This window comes from Ipomoea nil, unplaced genomic scaffold, assembly GCF_001879475.1.
Source record: "Ipomoea nil cultivar Tokyo-kokei standard unplaced genomic scaffold, Asagao_1.1 scaffold2922, whole genome shotgun sequence".
Lineage (NCBI taxonomy): Eukaryota > Viridiplantae > Streptophyta > Magnoliopsida > Solanales > Convolvulaceae > Ipomoea > Ipomoea nil.
In genome coordinates, this window is record NW_017619350.1 from 916328 (window position 1) to 938902 (window position 22575).

The 22575-nt window shown below is 37.2% G+C and overlaps 3 protein-coding genes across 3 annotated transcripts; 2 read left to right on the top strand and 1 right to left on the bottom strand.

Annotated features, from left to right (window-relative positions):
- Nucleotides 1–33: 33 nt before the first annotated feature.
- LOC109161535 (protein DMR6-LIKE OXYGENASE 2-like) lies at nt 34–1723 on the bottom strand. The gene is made up of 3 exons (XM_019309979.1): nt 1169–1723; nt 593–920; nt 34–487 (listed from the first exon to the last, which is right to left on the bottom strand). The coding sequence occupies exons 1-3, from the start codon at nt 1630–1632 to the stop codon at nt 215–217; spliced, it is 1065 nt and encodes a 354-aa protein (XP_019165524.1). The 5' UTR covers nt 1633–1723; the 3' UTR covers nt 34–214.
- A 4100-nt stretch (nt 1724–5823) lies between these two features.
- LOC109161392 (kinesin-like protein KIN-12D) lies at nt 5824–19727 on the top strand. Its single transcript, XM_019309762.1, has 38 exons — nt 5824–6087; nt 6162–6912; nt 7032–7187; nt 7274–7357; nt 7494–7613; nt 7702–7815; nt 7900–7992; nt 8128–8288; nt 8371–8445; nt 8537–8624; nt 8712–8770; nt 8850–8913; nt 9007–9072; nt 9159–9278; nt 9556–9660; nt 9765–10000; nt 10086–10155; nt 10250–10315; nt 10427–10471; nt 10552–10631; nt 10730–10811; nt 11514–13178; nt 13324–13731; nt 14132–16648; nt 16745–16852; nt 16930–17051; nt 17126–17213; nt 17297–17371; nt 17457–17699; nt 17784–17882; nt 18003–18077; nt 18161–18219; nt 18307–18418; nt 18511–18621; nt 18709–18879; nt 18994–19059; nt 19139–19258; nt 19358–19727. Exons 2-38 carry the CDS (start codon nt 6163–6165, stop codon nt 19484–19486), a joined length of 8802 nt encoding a protein of 2933 aa, XP_019165307.1. The 5' UTR covers nt 5824–6087; nt 6162; the 3' UTR covers nt 19487–19727.
- Nucleotides 19728–20347: 620 nt separating this feature from the next.
- Nucleotides 20348–22405, top strand: LOC109161398. Its single transcript, XM_019309772.1, has 4 exons — nt 20348–20534; nt 20815–21243; nt 21364–21620; nt 22094–22405. Exons 1-3 carry the CDS (start codon nt 20439–20441, stop codon nt 21580–21582), a joined length of 744 nt encoding a protein of 247 aa, XP_019165317.1. The 5' UTR covers nt 20348–20438; the 3' UTR covers nt 21583–21620; nt 22094–22405.
- Nucleotides 22406–22575: the final 170 nt, after the last annotated feature.

Consider the following 22575-nt stretch of genomic DNA (forward strand, 5'->3'; position numbering starts at 1 on the left):
GGACCTGGCCATATCTTTCCCTGACTCCCTGAATGACATGCAAATTTCAATTCCATACAAAAGTAAAGTCCAGATTACATACTGGTTCTTATTCATGTACACCAATAAATTCAGGTTACATACTGGTTTCTTATATATAATACTTGCAACATGCTACATAATCAAGTCTTTCAAGAGGCTATAGCAGAAATGTGGAGCTTATAGATAAGGTAGGCTACTGATCAGAACTCTTGGTATTTTTGAAATGGTAAATTTGAATGTTTTCAACACCAAGCTTCTTGTAATTACTGGTCTTTCGAGCAGTGAAAAACTTTCCCCAGTTATATGGCTTGTACTTTGCTGGATTTTCCTCGTTCACTATCTCATCCAGGGGCTGCACCCAAGTGTAGTGTGCAGGGTTAACGAAGAACGGAATTGAAAACCGTTCCCTCTCCGAGTTCACCTTAACCCTGTGTTCCACACTCTCATACTTGTCATTGCTCCAAACCTGATCAGCATTTACATATAGCAATATGATTTAATGATTATAGTTTTAACTTCAGATAGACCAATACTTGTTGGATGAATGTGTAACAGATATATAGTATAGTACCTGAATAATGTCACCAACATTTATGATATAAGCATCTGGTGTAGGCTTGACAAAAACCCATTCTCCATCTGTTTTCCTTTTCACTTCAAGCCCTCCAACATCATCCTGAGCCAGAATGGTCAAAGCCCCAGCATCCTTGTGTCTCCCTACTCCAAGAGCCAGATGAGGGCTAGGGCATGGTGGGTAGTGATTTAGCCTCAAAAAACTGGTTTGGTCCTTAAAGAATCCATTCAATCGCTTCTCCGGCAACCCTAAGCTTAGGGAGATGAGTTCCAATAGCTTGTAAGAAAGCTTTTGCACTTCGTGAACATACTCTTCACATACCTCCCTGAAAATGAAAAAGGCAAAAGGTTAAGGATAACACTTGTGTGAGACCAGGGTCAGACCTTTGATTAATGGGCTAAATCTTTGATTGATGAATCTGATCTTTCATCTCATTAATAAAAAATCTGAACTGTCTCACGGATTTTCTCTCACAAGTTTTTGCCAAAGGTTAATAATGCGCTTCTCATTGTCCAGCTCAAAAATTAAAGTTATAATTTGTTGTGTAAGTTAGTTGTATGAAGTGAGATTTACCTCATTTCTGGAGGGTACTCAGGCCACTGGCTAATCATCTCCTTGAGAGCCTCGTCATCGGGCTCAGGAGAAACCGGAATGAAAGTTCTATCTACAGAAAAATCAAATACTTCTTTCCAATCCCTGACATTCTTGGTATGTTCTGTATCATAATAACCGTACGGGTTTACTTCATCCCTCCTCACCTTACTTTTCTCCTCTTTCGGTAACGCAAAGAACTGCCTCGATGCCAGCTCAATCTTCTGCCGCGGTTCTGACGGCACGCCGTGGTTGATCACCTGGAAAAATCCCCACTTCTCGCTTGCATCACCGATCTCCGCCACCAGCCGCCGAAACTCATCGGAGTCCGCCTCCGGGGAGCTCAGTATCGAAAGGTCGATAATGGGAATTCCTTCTGGTTCAGTGTTGGTGAGTTTAGGCCTGTGCTCAACGTCTTGGATGAAAGCTGGATCTACCTCTCCCATGGTGCCAAAAAACCACTGATGTTGTGCTTGTGACTATTGAAGAAAGAGTGATCAGAATGGCTTTGTTTTATACTGAGTGAAAGCTATGTAACTGGCTCGGAAATGATGAGTAACATACATTGAACCTGGACAGCAACGTAGTAAGTCTAGGCTACGCGGTCTCGCCTAGAAGTGAAAATGGTTTTGTTGTCTGGTTCTGAAGTTTTAAGGTCACGTACGTGCTGAAATCACCAACGAGAATTTAGAGCATTCCTAATAGGGGATTTTAGATCATTTTTACAGGCTGAGTTGTTTATGTGGAGGAGAGAGAAAAAGAAAAAGAAGTAGGCCCTATTAAAAACACAATTGCCTTATTGGTGTGCCTGAAACACATCAGAAGCGTCCAATAGGGCGCATCGTCTTTTTCATAATAACACCTGACATGTCGGCCAGTTGATAAAAATGCCAAAATTCTACAAATTTGCACAGCATGACAGTTCGGACTTGGGATATGTCTTTAGGCGTAAAACTCAAACTTCAGTAGTGACAATGCAATTCAAAAATACAATTTTTTTTTTTTTTTTCACATTGGCAGTTTTATTTGTTCACTTCTGTTATTAGTTGCAAATTCTACCATGCATGCAACTTTTTTCTTTTTATTACAGCTTCGTATGGTATGTTTAGTATAACATTCCAAATCAAAGGTTAGGTTATCAGATCCAAGATTTAGACAAAATGATTTGACTAAATAAAATTTTGAAACGGAGCTTTCTTAATGATGACGCATTGAATTATATATTCATGTTTTTGGTGGTATGGTAGGCTGTTACCATCCACCATCATCATCACCCATCATATCAGGGCATGTTTGCTTCAAAACATTTGTACACTGTTGTCTTGTGTTTCCATATCAACACTTGTGCCTCACAACCTCAAAAACCCATAACAATATCAACGGGGAGATAAGGTTGAAGTGCAAAAAAAAATGTTAAATTTGTAGTAAGATAACTTTTTGTGAAATTCGCTAATTCATGTCCACATGTTTCACATTATTTTAGTTAGTTTTTTTTTTTTTTTTTTTTTAATCTGACAAAGTTTATATACTATTAAGGATGTTCTAATAAGACTATTGTCACTTCAGTGTCCAATACATTGAACACAAATTAAATGTACAATTCGATCAGAAGAGATCTTAGATCACAGTAAGAAGAGCAAAATGCAAATTCTGAAACCTTAACAAAAGACAATGAAACAAATCTGAAGGCTGCAAGTCTGCAACACATATCGACTCATAAGATCAAAACCCAAAAGCTTCTCAACAAAATTGGAAAGCGAAAAAGAGAGAGGAAATTAAACTGAAACAGAACCAAAGACCGCGATATGATGATGAGCTCTGATCTCTGGGATTCTCAGTACACAGATGAGAAATGGATCCGTTAACGATTAAGGAAGAATACCGCCGAGGTAAGTAACCGGAGCGACGTAGGCGGAGGTTGCCGCCGCCGCCGTCATAGAATAGTAGGAATAACTCCGGCAGAACATGGCAACTGCTTCCGCGAAGACGATGATCAACTCTATGCCAAGATTCACCATTCCCATGCACATTTTCAGCTTCTTTATCACCATTAATGTTTTTCTTCCTTTCTGCAAATTCTTCTTCTTCTTCAAGGTTTTCGGGTGCTGTGTAGTTAGTTTGGTCTGATCTGTTGAGGTCTCAATTTATAGCCCCCCCCAAGTTGATCCATCCATTTCCTTGACACTGAAACTGTGAGCACTTGAGCTAACTAATCAAGTATTCTTGGCTTTCACACATGCCCAACAGACACGTAGATAGACCATCAAACATGGGGCCAACGTTAATAGTTTCCGTTTGTAATCCAACGTACTATGTTTATTTATCAATTTACAAAAGTAAAGTTGTAATCATTCAAAAGAGTAGTGAGAGAGAAACAAAGAAAATAATAATTCACCGAAACCTCGTGAATCCACTTTATTCACAATTTTTGTAAGACTAAGGTATAGGCCCGAAACAAGGATTTCACCTTATACATCCAAGAAATACCATCAAAAGGGAATTTTTTTTTTTTTTTTTTTTAAAAAAACATAAAAAGTTGGTAGCATGAACGTGTCACGTTGCCATCTAGTTCATACATGTTGTTAATTTCACATATGATCCAAGGACATATCCAGTTGTGATTTTTTAGGAAGTCAAGTTTACCTAGAGGAGAGAGGGGTGAGGAGAGAGAAAATTTGAGTACACAGTGCAATCATTTACAGCCCGTTTGGTTCGTTGGGGAAATGGAATTGAAATTCCATGGAAAATAAATTTCAGAAAAATTGATTCAATTGTTTGGTTGGTGGAAAAGAAATTACTGAGAATATGAATTCCATTGTTTGGTTGGGTTTAAAAAAGATAAGGAATAATGAATATAAAGACCAATATGCCTTAAAAAGATGAATGAATAAATATGTGCATATGTAATTAAAAAACTTTCATAAGGGTAAAACGGTACACTCATGTTATTTTTCTTCGCAATCTTTATGGAAAACAAAATCACACCCCTTTGCAATGAATTCATTTTCCTCAACTTTGAGGAATTCATTTTCCAATGGAAAATATTTTCCATCCAACCAAATAACATAAACCAACATTTTCCTTTACTTTTAAGAAAATCTAACCAAACACCCCCTTAGTTTTTGGCCCTGAAGATGGCCCACCACAATGCAACAACAATGCTGTTTGTGGCGAGTGAAGCGCAACACAGTGCCCAACATGACGCGTTAATCTAAAGTTTCTCTTTTTTTTTTTTCTTTCTTTTTTAAATATTTTTTCAGATTTGTTTTTTTCTTTTTTCTTTTTTTTTTCTTTTTTTTTTTCCTTCTCTACCATTTTCAATTCTCTTTCATAGTCACAGTTGTAAAAACTCATCAAAAACTACAACAATTGGAGATGGTATAAGTCTCACGAAATTGAGAGTTCAAACTTATGTGTATGTACGCAGTAATGTGTAATGACCCAGGAAAATGGAAGAATAAGAACGACATCGTTTCATCCTATTCTGTTGCTGAGTGTATTTAGATATTTTTCTTCTTAGTATAAATAGAAGGTATTGATTGTAATGAGGTTTTTGGAGGCTTGGCATGAATAGAATTATTCTCTCTCAGCAATTCTCCTTCTCTTCTCCCTTTCTTCCTTCTGCTCTCGTCTTCACCTTTCTTCTACTTTTGTTCTTCTTCATTACTGTAATTCCCTAGATCCATTACAATTGGTATCAGAGCCCTCGTGGTGGGAACTCAAACCCTACCCCATCAGCCATGGAAGCGCGATTGGACAAGCTTGAAGCTCAGGTCATGGAGTTGAACCACAAATTGGATGCACAGTCTCAGGCTACTACCGATTTTGTGGAGAAGTTTAAATTTCGGATGGAAGCTGAGTTCTCCAACTTAAACAAGGAGGTGATGGAGGCTCGACATGAATAGAATTATCAGATTCTCTCCAATCTCTAAACTCTCTGCAATTCTCCTTCTCTTCTCTCTTTTTTCCTTCTGCTCTCTTCTTCACCTTTCTTATACTTTTGTTCTTCTTCATTACTGTAATTCCCTAGGTCCATTACATAATGTCATTGAAAGAGATGTTTAAATACAATTGATCTAAATTTAATTGAATTAATTTTATCATCTCTAAAAGTATAATATAATATTTTTGTATATCTATTGCTTCAACTAAGTATTTTACTTTATATTTCATCACCATTTCAATAAAAAAAATCACATGTAATCACTAGTCGTATCAATCGATCCATTCTTAACCACAGACCACATGATTGATCATTTGATCTTAGCGCCACAGTCACTCAAATGCAAAAAGTATGCAACGAAAAAGGGAAAAAAGGAAAATTAAATAAAAGATTGAGGCCCACCGCTCAATGCAGTTTAAATTCTGTGGAAAATGGAGTAGCCGTTAAGAGTCATTTTGATTAATTTCAAAATCTCTACCCTAATTTCCTTTTAAATTCCGGGTCGACCCCTGACCCAATTCAAAATGTAAATCGCGGTTTGAATTCAACCCCCATTTTCAAATCTCGAGAATCTCCACCGTTGATCTAGTACCACCTTCATTTTAAAGTTTAAACTCGTCCGGACATCACAGTCAGCAAGAGAGAGAGAGAGAGAGAGAGAGAGAGAGAGAGAGAGAGAGAGAGAGAGAGAAAGAAAGGGAGGGGGAAGTTTTCCACTTCTGCGAGTTGCAGTTAATACACATGAATGCAGAAAGATTACACATTTGAAGCAGAGCGAGAGAGGCGGGAGACAATGTGTTCTTCATTCAATACTTTGTATTAAAGCCTTGAAACTACTTCAGTTCAAAAAATCCTTTGAGGAACCAGCTCAGGAACCAACTTCTCCTCTGTGTATCCGAGGAAAACGAATTTCGCAGTTTCGGGGCTTCACAATCCTTGTTCTCACTTCTTCCGACAGGTACTAATCTGAAGTCTTTCATTTCAAAGTTCAGTACTAACAAAATAAGATTAAATTCGATATTTTGAGTGCAGAATGTTGAGGGACTTCAAATTCTTGCGTCGAAATGCTGGTACAAATCCGCAATTGGAGGAAACCGAGAATGTGCCAGTGAACCCCAGCGACTCACTGGGTTCTCAGATTAGTAATATGGATTCATCCAGACCTCCCTTGAACACAATTCAAGAGAGGAGTATGGTGGATCACGAAGTAGGTGCTAGGGTTGCTAAAGTAGCTAGAACACCCAGCACAATTCAAGAAAAGAGCGTTGTAGATCAAGAAGTGGGTGTTAGGTCTGCTAGAATAGATAGAACACCAACAAAGTCCAAGTCTAGCAGATATTCCGATTCAACAGTGCCACTTAAAACTCCAGAAAGGCATAAAAACCGATTTGGGTGGGCTCAGAGAAGTGATATGAGCTCAATGGACTTGAAGGATGAAGTAAAGCTTGATGGTACTGCCAATGGGGGTCCATCAAGGACAATGGCAAATATGGGTACTCCTCGATCTACTAGGACAGTTGCTAGGGCGAACTCAAGCTACTCAGAGTGTAATTCTACTCAAAGCACACCAACTAAGAGCGTGAGTAAGCCACCAAATCCCGGTTTTTGTTTAGCTAGTGGCTCTAGGCCTCCTGCTAATGGAGGTGCTCGAATGGCCAATTACATGGCACTGTCCAAGGGGGTCCCAATTAGCTGTAATACATCTACTGTTGTTAATACTGTTGATGTACCACATTTTGAACTCAAGGAAGATCCATCTTTCTGGATGGAGCACAATGTACAGGTAAGTTGCCTATTTCATTTCTGAATTTTTTTGTTTTAAGACTGGTTTCTTCAGAATATTGCTTGTTAGACTTCATTATCATGGTTAATTGTTTGTTTGGTTGCACTGAACTGATTCAGGTATTGATACGTGTGAGGCCTCTCAATGGCATGGAGAGAAGTACTAATGGGTATAATAGGTGCTTGAAGCAGGAGAGTGCACAATGCATCACCTGGATAGGACAGCCTGAAACTCGGTTCACCTTTGATCATGTTGCATGTGAATCAGTAGAACAGGTCTTGAAGAAAGAATCATATTAAATTGTGTTTAAGTTAAACTTGGTTCTAGAAGTTGCTTACTGCTTCTCACTTTGATTTTGCAGGAAACACTTTTCAGAATGGCTGGTTTGCCAATGGTAGAAAACTGTTTGTCTGGATACAATAGCTGCATTTTTGCATATGGACAGGTGCTGACATTATAATCTTTCTGCTTCCTATATTTGAGCCCCTCACGATCTGCTTTACTTTTCTCCTTATCTTGTTTTCTGTTCTATTTTCCAGAATTAGTGTCATTATATTGATATAAATAGCGTTATATTGCAGACTGGAAGTGGGAAGACATATACAATGCTTGGTGAAATTGAAGAGCTAGAAGTCAGGCCAAGTCCTAATCGTGGAATGACACCACGCATATTTGAATTCTTGTTTACAAGGATCAGAGCGGTAATTAATGCATCCGATGCATTCTCTTCTAACTCTCACCTTCTAATTTAACAGTGGCCATCATATCTGTTGTGCTTTCTTTGCTCAGGAAGAGGAAAGTCGAAGGGAAGAGAGGTTGAAGTATAGCTGCAAATGCTCATTCCTAGAGATTTATAATGAACAAATTACAGATCTTCTTGATCCTTCATCCACAAATTTGATGGTAATGGGTGTATAACAAGCTGGTTTTGAATTTGGTATGAATTCACTAAATGCTTTTCCCTCATACTAAATTTTCTACTTACAGTTGCGTGAAGATATCACAAAGGGTGTGTATGTTGAAAATCTCTCTGAATTTGAGGTTCAAACAGTTGGCGATATTCTTAAGCTTTTGAGTCAGGTGACATATTGTCAGCATTCATATTCTTCAGTTCATTTGTCTAATAACTTCCATACAATCGCTTAAGCATATATGTGCATCTATTTGCAAGTGTTGCAAAGTTCCTTCATGTTTTTATTTCAACTTGTCCTTTAGGGTTCTTCTAATAGGAGAGTTGCTGCAACAAACATGAATAGAGAAAGTAGCCGCTCCCACAGTGTCTTTACCTGTGTAATTGAGAGTAGTTGGGAAAAAGATTCCGCCTCCAACTTTCGTTTTGCAAGGCTGAATCTGGTTGATCTTGCTGGTTCTGAAAGGTAGTGCACAGTTCTCATGTTTATAATCAATATTGCCCTTCACTTCATTTGCATTCACATAATCACATTGCCTGTTATATAGGCAAAAGACTTCTGGTGCTGAGGGTGAACGTCTAAAGGAGGCTGCAAATATCAACAAATCCTTATCAACACTAGGGTATTTCCACTACTATCAGTTATTTCCTGGAGAACAATAGTCTGATTTCAAGGTCTTTATATTTGCATCCCTGGTAAATTTTTTTCTGCAGTCACGTGATAATGGTTCTAGTTGACATTGCACATGGGAGACCGAAGCATATTCCTTACAGAGATTCAAGATTGACATTTCTTCTTCAGGTGAAAAGTGTAAACAATTCCTATTTATCCCATTGTTGATTCTAAATGTCTTGAACCGTTAAGTTTTTAACACAAATATGGATACAGGACTCACTAGGGGGGAACTCAAAAACAATGATGATAGCCAATGTTAGCCCTTCCATATGGTTGGTATATTATTTACTTCTTTCTATTTTACAGAATTCAGCCTGACTTATAATATCATGGTTCTTAACTTTCTTTCAGTTGTGCTGCTGAAACACTCAACACACTGAAGTTCGCTCAGCGAGCAAAACTCATTCAGAATAATGTAAGTGCTCCTTTTTTATGACAAGAAATGTTATTTTCACTGAAACATCAGCCAGGTAGCTCATTTTATTTATTTATTCATTCTATCACAAAGGCTGTTGTGAATGAAGACTCATCAGCAGATGTTGCAGCACTACAGCATCAGATAAGACTTCTGAAGGTGGCTAAACCTCTTTGTTCATTGGGATATTAATTGGTCATTAATCAATTCATAAGTTAAACTGACTGTGGTGGCTACTTGAACAGGAGGAACTTTCAACTCTAAAACGTCAGAACATTTCCCGCTCTTTGTCATTTGGTGCAGCATGTACTGGAGACCAAAGGGAAGAAGAATCCAAAAACAGCCTGACACTATCAACTAAACAGGTGCTAAAATCACTGCTGTTTTATTCCTTGTCCTTTCAGATTAATTCGTTCTTTAATTCCAGAATCATGATCTACTTGGCTACTGTCTTGCATATGCTATGGATGAATTTACATCTGCCTTATCTAGTTGGCCTTTCCTGACTTTACAAGATTGCATTGAATTATTGAATATCATGTCTTTGAAGTCCATTCTGCTCATGTTAGTGCTAGTGACATGATTTTTAGCTGGCTGCTTGAAAAACTGTTTGTTTTTGTTTTTCTTCCTTTCTCTTTGCAGTTCAAATCATTGGAGACTACACTTGCTGGAGCTTTGAGGAGGGAACAGATGGCTGAATCATCTATCAAACAGCTTGAAGCTGAAAATGAGCAACTGAACCGTCTGGTTCGTATCCTGCCCCCACTATCTACAATTCTATTTCAGGATTTGCATCCTGTCAATAAGACAAGATTCCTGAGCTACGTTTTTATAAACCTGTTGCTTCTCAGGTTCGCCAAAGAGAGGAAGATACCAGGTGCACAAAGATGATGCTGAAATTTAGGGAAGACAAAATTCAACGAATGGAATCTCTTCTCAATGGATTAACACCGACAGATACGTATCTGCTGGAAGAAAACTGTGCACTTGCTGAAGAACTTCAGTTGATTCGTGCCAAAGTTGATAAAAATCCAGAAGTAACTCGCTTCGCACTTGAAAATATTAGGCTTTTGGAACAACTCAGAAGGTATATTGTTGAACATAGTCTGATTTTATGCTAGTTCTTTTTCCTTTTTTTTTCCCCTCTCAATCTTTTTTCTTGCAACGTTTAGATTTCAAGACTTCTATGAAGAAGGAGAGAGAAATATGTTGTTAACTGAAGTGTCTGAATTGCGAGATCAGGTACCTCAATACTCTAATGGGTATCGCATATTTGCATACTCTGTATTTCTCACATTTTGAACTTTGTTATCATACACATTTCATTTGTCAACAGCTACGGCTGTCTCTTGATGGGAACTTGAAGCTGCATAATCATTTTGATATAAATATTCCTTCTCAGGTAATATACCTAATGCCATTTTTTGTTCCTTTCTTTCTCTTACATAACTAGAGAGTGCTGTTTTTTTTTTTTTTCCCTGAATCCTATTAATGATGTTTTTGGTTGTTTCAGGAGTCTATTCATGTCAGTAAAGAAAACAACTCGCTCCGCAGGGAGGTTGGATTCTCATATCTAGTAAATTATGTTATGATAAAATAGAGGAACCTAGATTCTCATATGTGCTATAATTCTTGCAGTTAAAAGAGACTCTCTCTCAGTTAGAAGAATGCAGGTCAAACCTGAACAGTTGCTTGGACAAAAATGCAGAACTCAGAAGGTAAAATCCTTCTAAGTAACCTTATTGGTGACCCAATTTAAATAATTTGTTTAACCATATCCAATGCAGACCTAATTTGAGTTTTCAACTGTCTACAGAGAAATAACTGACTTACGTGCTTCACTTGGTGGCATGGGATCTTCAATTCTAGATAATGATAGTGGTGTTGAAGTTATAAAGGTAATTTAATACAGAGTGATCCTTATTATTATTTTTAATTAATTTTTTATTTTCTTTTAAAGTGAAGATTCAAAAGCAACATTATGTCTCCTCTTTGGCTTCTTGGTGCCTGTTAAAGTTTGAGGTCTAGAAATGTAATTCATTAACTAAAGAAAAAGTGGTTGAATGGCTCTCTTAGAACCAAAATTTAAGATATGATGATATGGTAATTTTGTTATGCTGTTTTGCTTTTGGTTAGTTGTAGAAGCTTGCTTGAGCTGCTTGACTGCTTGACTGCTCCTTTATCTAGATTCTAGACATTCTCTATGTAAAGTAGAAACATACACCAACTCTAGACACATTGTTCTTAGCTGCAAAAGGATTATTAACAAAGCATTGAAGCTTGTGTTAACACAGCATCAACCTGCAGTTTATGCAGAGCGTTCAATTATTGACAATACTATGAAACTTGTTGATCATTCAATCTTATATACATTGTTAAGGCTTACAGATTCTGATTAACTATTACTCTGAACTATGGAAATAATATTTAATCAGGTGAAGGCATTAGTTTTACAAGAATATCCTGAAAATTCATTTACATGAAGACTGTTCTTGCTTTCTACATAAATGAAAGTATGAAACCATAAGATCCATGCTTTTACAGTGCATACAGTGCTGGACTTCAGGCCTCAATAGGTGACAATTTTTATGTTGTTTCAGGAGTCTATATCAGAAGCTCCTCCTCTCAATTACCAGTCAGCAATTGTTGCTCAGGAAGAGAAGCCAAATATAAGCTGTGATAAAATGCTTAACTGGTCAGAGAAAATTATGGATTTGCAATTAGAGTTGGACATTCTAAAAGTTCTCCTTCAAGAAGAAAAGTCATCCCACAATGAAGCAGAGGAAAGAGCACTATCTTTGAACAGAGATCTAGAGTCATCAAAAGATCAGATTCTGTTTATAACAAGGCAATATAAAGATGTTCAGGAAGAACTCAAGGAAGCAAAATCCATTATTGAAGCTCTTGAGTCTCAACAAATTCTAGCAATTAATGAGGTAGAGGATCTAAGAAATAGTAACAATCGCTATGCAGAACTTGTGCAGAAACAGGAACTAGAGATCTCTTCTTTAAAGGAGAAAACCTGTTCTCAAGAACTGAGAGATCTCTCATTCCCTAAAGTCCTGGAAAGTAATGATACTCCTTTACAAGCCAAGCTGAAAAGGATGCACAATTCTCTCGAGAAGGCAAAAACACTGAACAAATGGTACCAAAGTGACCGTGCTTTACAAACATCGAATGCAGAAGAAATGGATGAAATACGTAGGCAGGTTGAGGTTGAAACTGCTGAAGTGATTGTTTGCCTGCAGGAAGAACTTTCTCTTCTTCAGCAGGAAGTCCAGGCCAGTCACTTGAAGGAAACGGAGAGCCTAGATAGGTTGTCTCAGTTACAGTGTGAAATAAAAGAACTTGAGGAAAAAAATTATCTGATTACTGAAGATAATAGAACATTAAGAGGAGCTTTTGAAGAAAAAGAGAAAGAATTACAGAGTCTGCTTGAGGAATTGGAGCAAGTTAGCGATGAGATGGAAACAATTCTTGGTGGGGGACAAGCGGCGCTAAAGGATGCCTCTGATCAGCTTGATTTAATATCCACTTCATTTCCACAAAAACGAGCAAGTCGGATATCTGATCATTTTGGGAGGATGGCAAAATACATTTTTGAAAAGGATTTATTGATAGAAGATCTCAACAGGAGCCTTGAGGATGCTCTTAATAAAAGAAGTGATGTTGAGTCCATGCTAAGGTCTTTAAGAGGAGCAGCTTTGGTTATGACTGAAGCACACCAGCAACAATGCAGTGAAAAGGACAGAGAGATTATTCTTTTGACATCCCAATTGAATTCTAAAGTGCAAGCTGTCTCAGAATATGAGAACAAAGTTAAACATGTGGGGGATCAACTTAGAGAAACATCCACTTGTGCAACAGCTGCTTTCGTGGTTGTTAACTGGCTGTCTGAGTTACAAGCCAGTAACATTGATGCATTTAAACAAAAGGAGGTGAAGCTTGGGGAATATCTAGAAGCAAATATGCAAGAGATTGAATCTCTCAAGTTAGAATTACAGGCATTGGAAGAAACCTGCAGTGGACTAAGGCTGGAGCTCTCAGAGCAGCAGAGACATGCCAGTGCTATGCAGCAGAAACTTGAAGAGCGTGAAGTGAATGACATCATGGAAACCATGGAGACACTTGAAGAGTTAAAAACTGGTGTTTCAGTAGTAAGTTCCTGCATGAATGAGCATGTAGAAAGGCATGGGAGACCTAAGAGAGATACTACCAATGAAGGTCCTTCACATTTCTCTGTTAAGGAAGAATGCGAAATACGGGTAAGAAAGTGTTTACTGTGTTAGGCAGTAGCTTGCTAATAAGAGTTATTTTACTTTTTAATTGGTGAATAACTTTTTGATTCTGGCATTCTGGTTATTCATGTACTCCATATTAATTTAGTTATATACTGTTGTATGGTTGCAGACAGGTGCCAATGCAAAGCAACCAGTTGACTCCTGTAAGGATATGGAAACTGAACAGAAAGATCCTTCTTTTGAAATCCAGAAAAATATAGCTGGCCAGAAGATTCCACATGGAAGAGATGCCACCATAGCTCTTCTGAAGAAGGAAATTGTATCAGCTCTTGACAGCTTGAAAAAAGTGCAAGCTGAGATGGCCAGATTACATAATGAGAAAGAAGAGGTCTGCAAGGCTGAAAAGCAGAGTCGGGAGAGCATTGAATCTCTTTTTATTCCAATAGTTGCACTTGGAACCTCCATAGAAAACTTTGAACAAGAAGTCAAGCTCAAAATGGAAGAGGTAGATGAAAAGCTACAACAAGTAGAATATGCCGTGCAGGAATATAGGACTTCGTGGTTTGAACAAAGAGAGGTAAGCCATGCAACTTTCTTTTCCTATAATTAATTCTTAGTATATACTAATAACTCACCCTTTGACCTTTAGGTCATGGTTTAAGCCCTGCATCATGCATGAGCCTTGTGCACTGGACCTGATATAGCTTTAGTTCTCACTTCTCAGTATAGTTAAGTTGTTTTTCCTGTTACTAAACTAATAATGATTTATATCAGTTCAACTTTATTTTTTGTGCTCCTCACACCCATTTGCTGCATGTGTATTCCTTCCCTAGACCATGCAAGATGCAGGAGCCTTTTGTATGGGATCAGATAGACCCTTCAGTTCTTAATGTGGTTATGTTACTTTCTTTTTCTGTTATTAACCTAGTAATGATCTATATTAATTTGATTCTATGTTCCATGTCCCTCATACCCAGCTAATGGAAGTTGAACTTGGAGATGCAAAGGCAATTGCTATACAGAAAACCACTGAAGCTTCCTGTATTCTTGCTAAATTTGTAGAGGTCCAGGACACCATGAAGGATGCAGACATAATGATAAATGAGTTGATGATAGCAAATGAAGCCTTGAAGCTTGAGAATAAAGAGCTAAAGAAAAAGGAGGAGAAATTAACCAATGAAAGGGACATTTTAGAAAATGAAAACCAATGCTTGCAGTCTGCCAATGATCTAAAGGACTTGCATGCTGGAAAACTGGAGAAAGAGTTTGAATCAGATCTATCAATGGTAAAGCAGCAGGTTCTGGAGTTGGAAGATATAATATCACAAGCCAATAGTTGTTGGATGGAAGAGTTTATATCTGTGGCCTCTGATGTCATTAACATAAAGTCTGACCTTCACGACACAACTGAACTGATGAGGTCATGGATTGAGGATATCTGGTCTGAGATTATTGTCAAGGATTGTGCTGTGTCTACCTTTCACCTCTGCCACTCTGGAATTCTCCTAGAAGCAGTAAATGGTTTCAATGCAGAAAACGGTCTACTGCATCATGGTCTGTGTGAATCAAATTCCGTAATAACTGAGTTGAGAGAGCACAATTTTAAAGCTAGGCAAGAGCTTGAAATGTGTAGAACTCTCAAGGGAAAGTTATTGGCCGATATCAAAAGTAGTTTTGATCGTATTTCTAGGAAAGAAGGTGAAACCAGTGAGTTGACATTAAAGCTTGCAACTTTTGAGAAGAAAATAATTGATCTACAGTTTCAGGAGGAGTTAATGTTGAAAAGATCTGATCACTTGGGGTCAGAACTGGCTGAATTGATAAAAGAAATGCATCTCAGCAACCAAAATGTATTGGCAACGCTTGTGGATCGAGAGAGATTGCTTCAGGAGAAAGAGGAGGCCATGAAATCTGCAGAAGAGGATTTTATTATGAAACTTGTTGTAAAAGATTTCGAGGTGTTCATCTTGTCAGTGAAATTACAGGAGATGGCTGTCCTAATATCCAATTTTGAAAAAACTAATAGAAGTTACTGTGAAGTGGCTGAAAACTTGAAGAGAGAAATGATTCTTTATAGCCTGGATGTATCAATCAATGAATCAATATTGGTCGACAAGGAAATTGAAGTTTCTTTTCTGAAAGGAAAAGTTGAAGGAGCAGAAAAACAACAACAAAAATTGGTGTTAGAGCTTAATGAAAAAAACTCAACAATTGCCCATTCCAATGATATCAACAAAGCTCTTGAACAAGATGTCCATTCACTAAGGGATATTGCTTGCTCCAATGAGAAATTGAAAAGTGAACTTTGTGAAGTAGTTGGAACAAAGATAACTTTGTCATCCCAGGTTCAGAAACTTAACTCAGAACTAGAGAAAGTAATTGAAGAAATGAAGAGTAAGGAATCAGTTCTTGAAGTTTCTTCCAGTCATATCTCTGACCTTGATCAACAAAACCAGATGCTCCAGAATAGGATTTTATTGCTGGAAGAAGCATCGTGTAGACTCCAGAAAGAGTTGGAAATGAAAGATGCTGAGCTTGTGGAAATGAGCTGCCTTGGTAAGGATAATGATGCACTTCAGGGTGAGCTGAGGGGGTTGAAAGCAGCACATGGTGTACTTGTTCAGGATTTGGAGGTCATGAGAGCTGAACTTGAATCATCTTTAAATAGCAAAAGGGTGATTTCTGCCGGAAGTGATAGATTGCGAGATGCAATTTGTTCACTGGAGAATCATGTCTGCGATAATGATATCTTGATCAACAGAGTTTTCTCTGTGTTCTTGAAGAAATTTGATGAACACGAAGGAGAATTTCATAAGATATGCGAAGAAGTGGAAAATGCGTCTAGATTTCTGGGAGAGTTTGAGTTATTAGAGAATCTTGCTAAAGAGATTGTATCACAAAATTCTTCTCTTGGGAATGAGCTGTTAAGGAAGGATGACATTCTTAAGGGGCTGTTGTTTGATCTCAGCTTACTGCAGGAGTCAGCCTCAAATACTAAGGATCAAAAAGATGAAATTGAAAACTTGGTGGCTTCTTTAAATGTTTTGGAAAATGAATTGGAACAAAAGTCATGTGAGCTTGATGAAATTGTTTCTAAGGGTATCAAGCTTGAAGCTCAGTTGCTGGAGAACAAGAGCATAATATCTGATTTGGAGTCAGATGTCTCAAGAAAATGTGAAGATGTAGAATTACTTTCTATAAAAAATGATGAGCTATTAGCAAGTATCAAGGATGTCTTAGAAGAAAAAACCTTAATGGAAGAAGAATTAACAGAACAAAGGAAGGTCAGTGAAAACTTAGAAAATGAACTCTCTGAAATGGGTTCTGCTCTTTCAGAAATGAACAATTCCATTGAGTCCCTAAGGAGAAACTTGAATCTGGTTACTTGTGAGAAGGATGATCTCAGTGGGGAACTTCTTGCTTTGAAGAAGAAGCTTGAGATGGCACAAGTGCTTGCTGAGGAAAATGAAGCAGTTGCTTTAGAAGCTAAAGAGGTAATATGTGGTATTGTGGTTTAGTTATGCTTTAACCTTCTATTATCAACTTTTGTTACAAGTTTAGCTAACATGTGATTTGGTTGGTTGGTGTAGTTAGCAGAAATCAGAAAACTCTATGCTGAAGAGAAAGAAGAGGAGGTAAAACTATTAGAGCGCTCTATTGAAGAGTTAGACTGCACAGTAAATGTGCTTGAAAACAAGGTACTGAATTTTGTCAAATTTAAACTATCCACGGTACAATATTTTTCCCCTCTCTTGACACATCCCACTTTGTGAAGGTTGGCATTATCAAAGAAGAAGCTGAGCGGCAACGGTTACAAAGAGAGGAACTTGAAATGGAACTGCATAATGTCAAACAACAAATGCTTGGTGTTAAAAGCAGTGATGCTGATGTGAAAAGGTATGCTTCAATGGTTAGTGAGTTGGATAGTCTCATTCAACGGTTTCTAAGCGTTTATATTAATTCGTATGCAGAAATTTTGATGAAAAAGAGAAGAATCTTCTAGAAGCCTCTCAGCGCATCCAAATCCTTGAGAAAGAGATAGCTTTGAGAGATGCTGAAGTGAGTTCAGACCTTAGTTTACCTTGGGTTTTCCAAAAAGAAATTACTTTATTTTCTCTTATTTACTTGATTGGCTTCAACAGATTGCTCAATGCAAGGGTCATATCTCTGAATTGAATTTGCATGCTGAGGCACAGGCTTGTGAGTATAAGGAAAAGGTAGGGAAATGCATACACTACCCATTTTTGAAGTGGGATCATATTGATTTCTTTACTAACTGCATGGTGTGTTGAATTGAAACAGTTCAAGACATTGGAAGCGATGGCTGAGAAAGTCAAGTTGGATGTCCATGCCACCCAAGGCTCAACTTCATCATCAGGCAAATTGGAGAAAAATGCTTCGAAGCCCAGAGGTTCTGGTTCTCCTTTCAAATGCATTGGGATAGGATTGGTTCAGCAATTGAAGTCTGAGAGGGATGAGAATCTAACAGCAGAAAAACATCGAATTAAAGAACTTGAGGCTCTAGCTGCAAGTAGACAAAAGGAGGTAACCTTGAGAAAACAGCTTTGCTAGCATATATTCAGTAATTTTGTTAAGCGCCTTTACTGAATCTGATATTTTATCTTGCAGATATTCATGCTGAATTCAAGATTAGCTGCTGCAGAAAGCATGACCCATGACGTAATTCGCGATCTATTGGGTCTAAAACTAGACATGAATAGTTATGCGGTAATTTTTCTTTTTACTAGCTTGATTAAAAGATGTTAGGAGTTTTTCATATCTCACTTTCTTGTTCCTCTTGTGGATGAGTAAACTTTTGCTTTTGTTTTCCTCACTTGTCACAATAAGACTTTGCTGGATAATCACCAAGTGCAAATGTTAGCAGAGAAGGCTCAACTTCACAATGTAGATGCTGTGGCTAAGGTAAATTTAGTTTTACTGTGTTGACACTAACTATGATTTTTAAAGTTCTATATGACCTCTCATCTATGATTTCCTGCTTCCAGGAGCAGGAGGTAAATGAGTTGAAGCAACAGCTAAATGAATTTATCGAGGAGAGGAAAGGGTATTTAATTTAAACCTTTACTAAAAACCTGAGAATGGATAACAATTTCTTATGCATTTCTGATTGACTTCAATTCTTAATTTATAGATGGCTAGAAGAAATTGAGAGAAAACAAGCTGAGATGATGGCTGCAAAGGTTGCACTAGAGAAGTTGCACGAGCGAGATCAAATGCTTACAACTGAAAATGAAATGATTAAGGTAAAAAATCTTGTTAGTTCTTCCACATAGCTAATATATACAATGTTATGTCGATTTAGAATACTCAGCCCAATAAATTTTAATTATCTCAGATGGAGAACATTAATCATAAGAAAAGGGTTATGGAACTTGAAGCAGAAGTAAAGAAGCTGTCTGGGCAGCAAAACCTCCAGCAACGCATCCATCATCATGCAAAAATCAAGGTAAGTAGTTGGAACAACAGATCAACTATCAGAAAGAAATCTCTTTTAAGTTTTGAAAAATGATCTTGTATGGGTTTTCTCTAACAGGAAGAAAACAATACGCTGAAGAATGAGAATGATGGCCTTACTTTTAAGCTGCGGAAAACAGAAGCAATTCTTGCACGTGTTCGGGAAGAGCTAGCTCACTTCCGTGCATCTAATGGGAGAAGCCCCCACGTTAATTTTGAAGAGGAACAACGGTTAGAGATCAAACTGAAGGTTAGTAACTCAATGATAATGCCTTTGTGCTTTGATGCGAGTTTGTGAGGGAAGTGCCTTACATTGGTGAGTGATGGTGACTAATAAATAAACTCCAAATTTTACTTACAACAGGAAAGAGAAGAAGAAAAACTTCAATTGGCTCGGAAGTTACTAGGCTTGTGCTCCAGTGTGTTGAAGGTCTGATTGAGCCTGCTTTCTTAAACTTACATTCTATGACCCTTTCAGAAATGTTATCTCATTTTAACAAACCTCACAGGCTGCTGGAATAAAAAGACCGACATCTGAGGTAAACCTGCCTATGGCCGAAGAAGCACTTGAGCAGCTGAAGAATAGAGTTGATTCATTGGAGAGAGAGTTGCACGGCGTCAAACTCAAGGTAAGTGCATCAACCTCCTTTTCATTTGCAACTTTTTCCAGTTCTTTGCATGTAAAAGAAATGCCTCCTAACTAAATTAGTATGATTTTTTTTTTCCAGAATAAAATGAGTAATGAACGACAGCGACTATCTGAGCTGATGCCCCAAACTTCAGCTAGAAGTTCAATGGCAGATGAGAATGGACAGAATCCAAATAGATCACCATTTCTTACTTCTTTGGACAGATGAGTTCTCTTCAATGGCAGATTTTGTTTGAAGATTGATGATTCATGTACTTGGTTAGCTTTTTGCTAGCAAAAGCTAACATTCAATTGTTTTTTGGTCATAGTTGTAATTGTAAATATATATAATCTTTGTACTACTTCACTGTGCAGCCAAATGTATCAGCATGTAACTCTGAGCTGACAATTTTTTGTAAATATTGACAGATATGATATGTATAATATAGTACATTATTGTTTGTTGTAAAGATGGATATAAGATGACAATATTATGTTTATTTTCCCCTTTCTTCTGACCTTTCCAACCAAATTCAATGATCCAGTGATGCTATGTATTTCCTAACAATATCACTTAGGATGTGTATACATTTATAATATAAAAATCAAATTTGTTTATTAAAACTTGATCATATTTGCCAAAAAAAAAAAAAAAAAAAAAACTACTTTAAAAACTTAAAGAATACAGAGTAATTTATTTAAAATAAATTAGGTAGATAATATAATTTTTCACAAACACACTGTCATTTGTAAGTTTGTGAATTTTATTATGAAATAATACAATTTTAGTACAAAAAAATATAGTTATGTTCACTTTTTCATTAAACTAAGAGTTTACTATTAGTACATCGGTCAACAGGTTTTCAGTCTGATTCTCGCAATTGGGACTTAATCTCTATTGTATTCGGTCTCTACTTTCATCTTCTAATTAATAATAGATTCGATGTTGATTTTTTTTTTTAAAAAAAAAAAAAAAAAGTTTATTACTATAGGCCATCGAGATGGAGTAATTTATTGAACATTTTAATTTGAGTTGGAGTGACTTAATCTGATTTATTATTTTTATAAGTAATTTTTATTGATTAGAGAAGCGCAACAAACGTTTAAAAAATACCCTTAAACCCCAGGGCCGCGGGTCTACTCAAAGAGACAAAGGGTTTTCGAGAAAGAAAATTTTATCCATGGCGACAGCCCATTTCTTGAGCTGTTGCACTCATTCCCAATCGGGCAATTTGATGTCTCTCAAGCTCAATTCTCCTTATGCCGGCGTCTCCAAGGTGATTCATTTTTGTTTTCTTTAATTTAGATTTTTTGGGGGGTGAATTTCTCGAGCTAGAAAATATTGAGTTCTGAAAAAAAAAATTAACCTAGTTATGAATGTCTTGCTTTGAAAAAATGCATAAAGAATTCTGGATTTTCAATATTCAAAGATTCATCTGCTCTGTATCTTAGCTGCATTTTGGTAGAAGATGATGGGAGCTTCCCTTCGTGCCCTTTGTATCATTGTTATTATGCACTCATGTTCAATAACATAGAGATATCATCCTATCACCGCAGGGTTTGCCGTCAGTGGTGAAAAATCGGGGGTATATTTTGAACTTAAGACCTTATAAGGCATCTATTGCTGCAAAGCCAAGAATATTTCGTGTAATGAGCATGGCTGCAGGGCAATCGGACGAAAGTCGGAGTTTAAACTTGGACAACATAGTGAAAAAGGCTAGAGAGCTGTGGGATAGTTCTCCTCAGCCTGTCAAAATCTTCCCTTGGAATAGTGTATTGGATAACTTTGTTCAGCTTATTTTTGACCTTGCCTTGGCTGTTTTCAAATGCTTATATGTGCCAGTACTTATAGTTTCCTCAGCCAGCGAGTTGTCTTATTGTGCACACGAACGAAAGAGTTATCTTATCCCATTTCCATTTATAGTTGGTGCTTCCATAGCTGGGATCTTGAACTCTGCAGCTTTAGAATCATCCTTGACTCTCAAGGTAATAATCCATTCTTTGCATTCTGTTTTTGTTAAAAACATTTGCTAAAAGATGACTGTTCTTTTGCTCAATTTCCTTTGTGTTATTTCTTACGTTCCTGCATTGTGATTGTACTTTCAGCATGCTGAAGTTCCTTGGCATTTGATTGCCATTGCAATTTTATTCACACTGCTGAAATTGCCGGGACCATATTATCCATACTGGGGCCGTATTTTAATTCCACACTTTGCAAATGGAGCATTGTATAGGACCATGTGGTTTTTGTTTTTGTGGTACAGAAGGCCCAGGAAGTCATCAGAAGAAGTCATACCTGAATCTGTACCCACGCCTTCTGAGTAGAACATGCTTTAGCTTTGGGTTGCAGAGGATATGCACTGGTAAAATACCCATTCTTCAAATGAATAAGTTGCTGCTTCTCATTTAGACCAATGCAAATATAATTGGCATTGCTCAAGTTGATAAAACAGAACAGCATGACTGTCAAGAAGGGAAAAGAAATACCATTCTAAAAACCCAAAATCCATTGTTATTAGACTATTAGTGCAGACTTGAAAAAATTACTCAGGTGGGTGATCTACATTTTACACACACACACAGAGGCTATAAAATATAAATTCTAGATATAATTATTAATATTAAAAGGGGGTTGGGTGGAAGGGTGGACGTAATCTGAAGAAGATTATTATAAAATATGTGCAATTGTCTTTTTTACAAGAACAGCCAAACAAGAACCTATTTATATTGTATATTCTTTGTACATCATAAAATATGTGCAATTCTTTTTTATTTCTGTTTAAAAAGTCTACTTTCTGGCATTTCTTAGTTTCATATGCTACGTTTATTGCTCCAGGGTGCAATGCATTATCACTGAGCCTACTATGTTGAGGCATCTAACCATCGGCCCAATGCATTATCACTAAGTCAACTTGGAATTATCTTGGCGCAAATAACAGACAGTTGCAGTTTATGTTGAGGCATATAATCATTGAGTTTGTTATGTATCACTTTAGTTGATCAGGCCTTGGGAGATGCTACATGAGAAAATATTTTTTGTTTCCTTGTTAGTCGTAGCCCTTTATTACAAATTTTGTTTTGTAGCAAAAATATATGAACAAAGTTCATTTTCTCAGTTCAGTTTTAATGTGAAATTCTCAAGCATTTATTTCGTGGTGTCAATAGCTTATACATGTATCATGCTTAGGGTTAGGAAGCTGCCATTTTCATGCATTTTGAGTTTTGACTATCAGTTATTTTTCACTACCTTGAGTTGTGGTTTGATAATCATAAGATATTCAAAGTTAGACTCCTCGTGAGATTGGTCTATTAATTTTA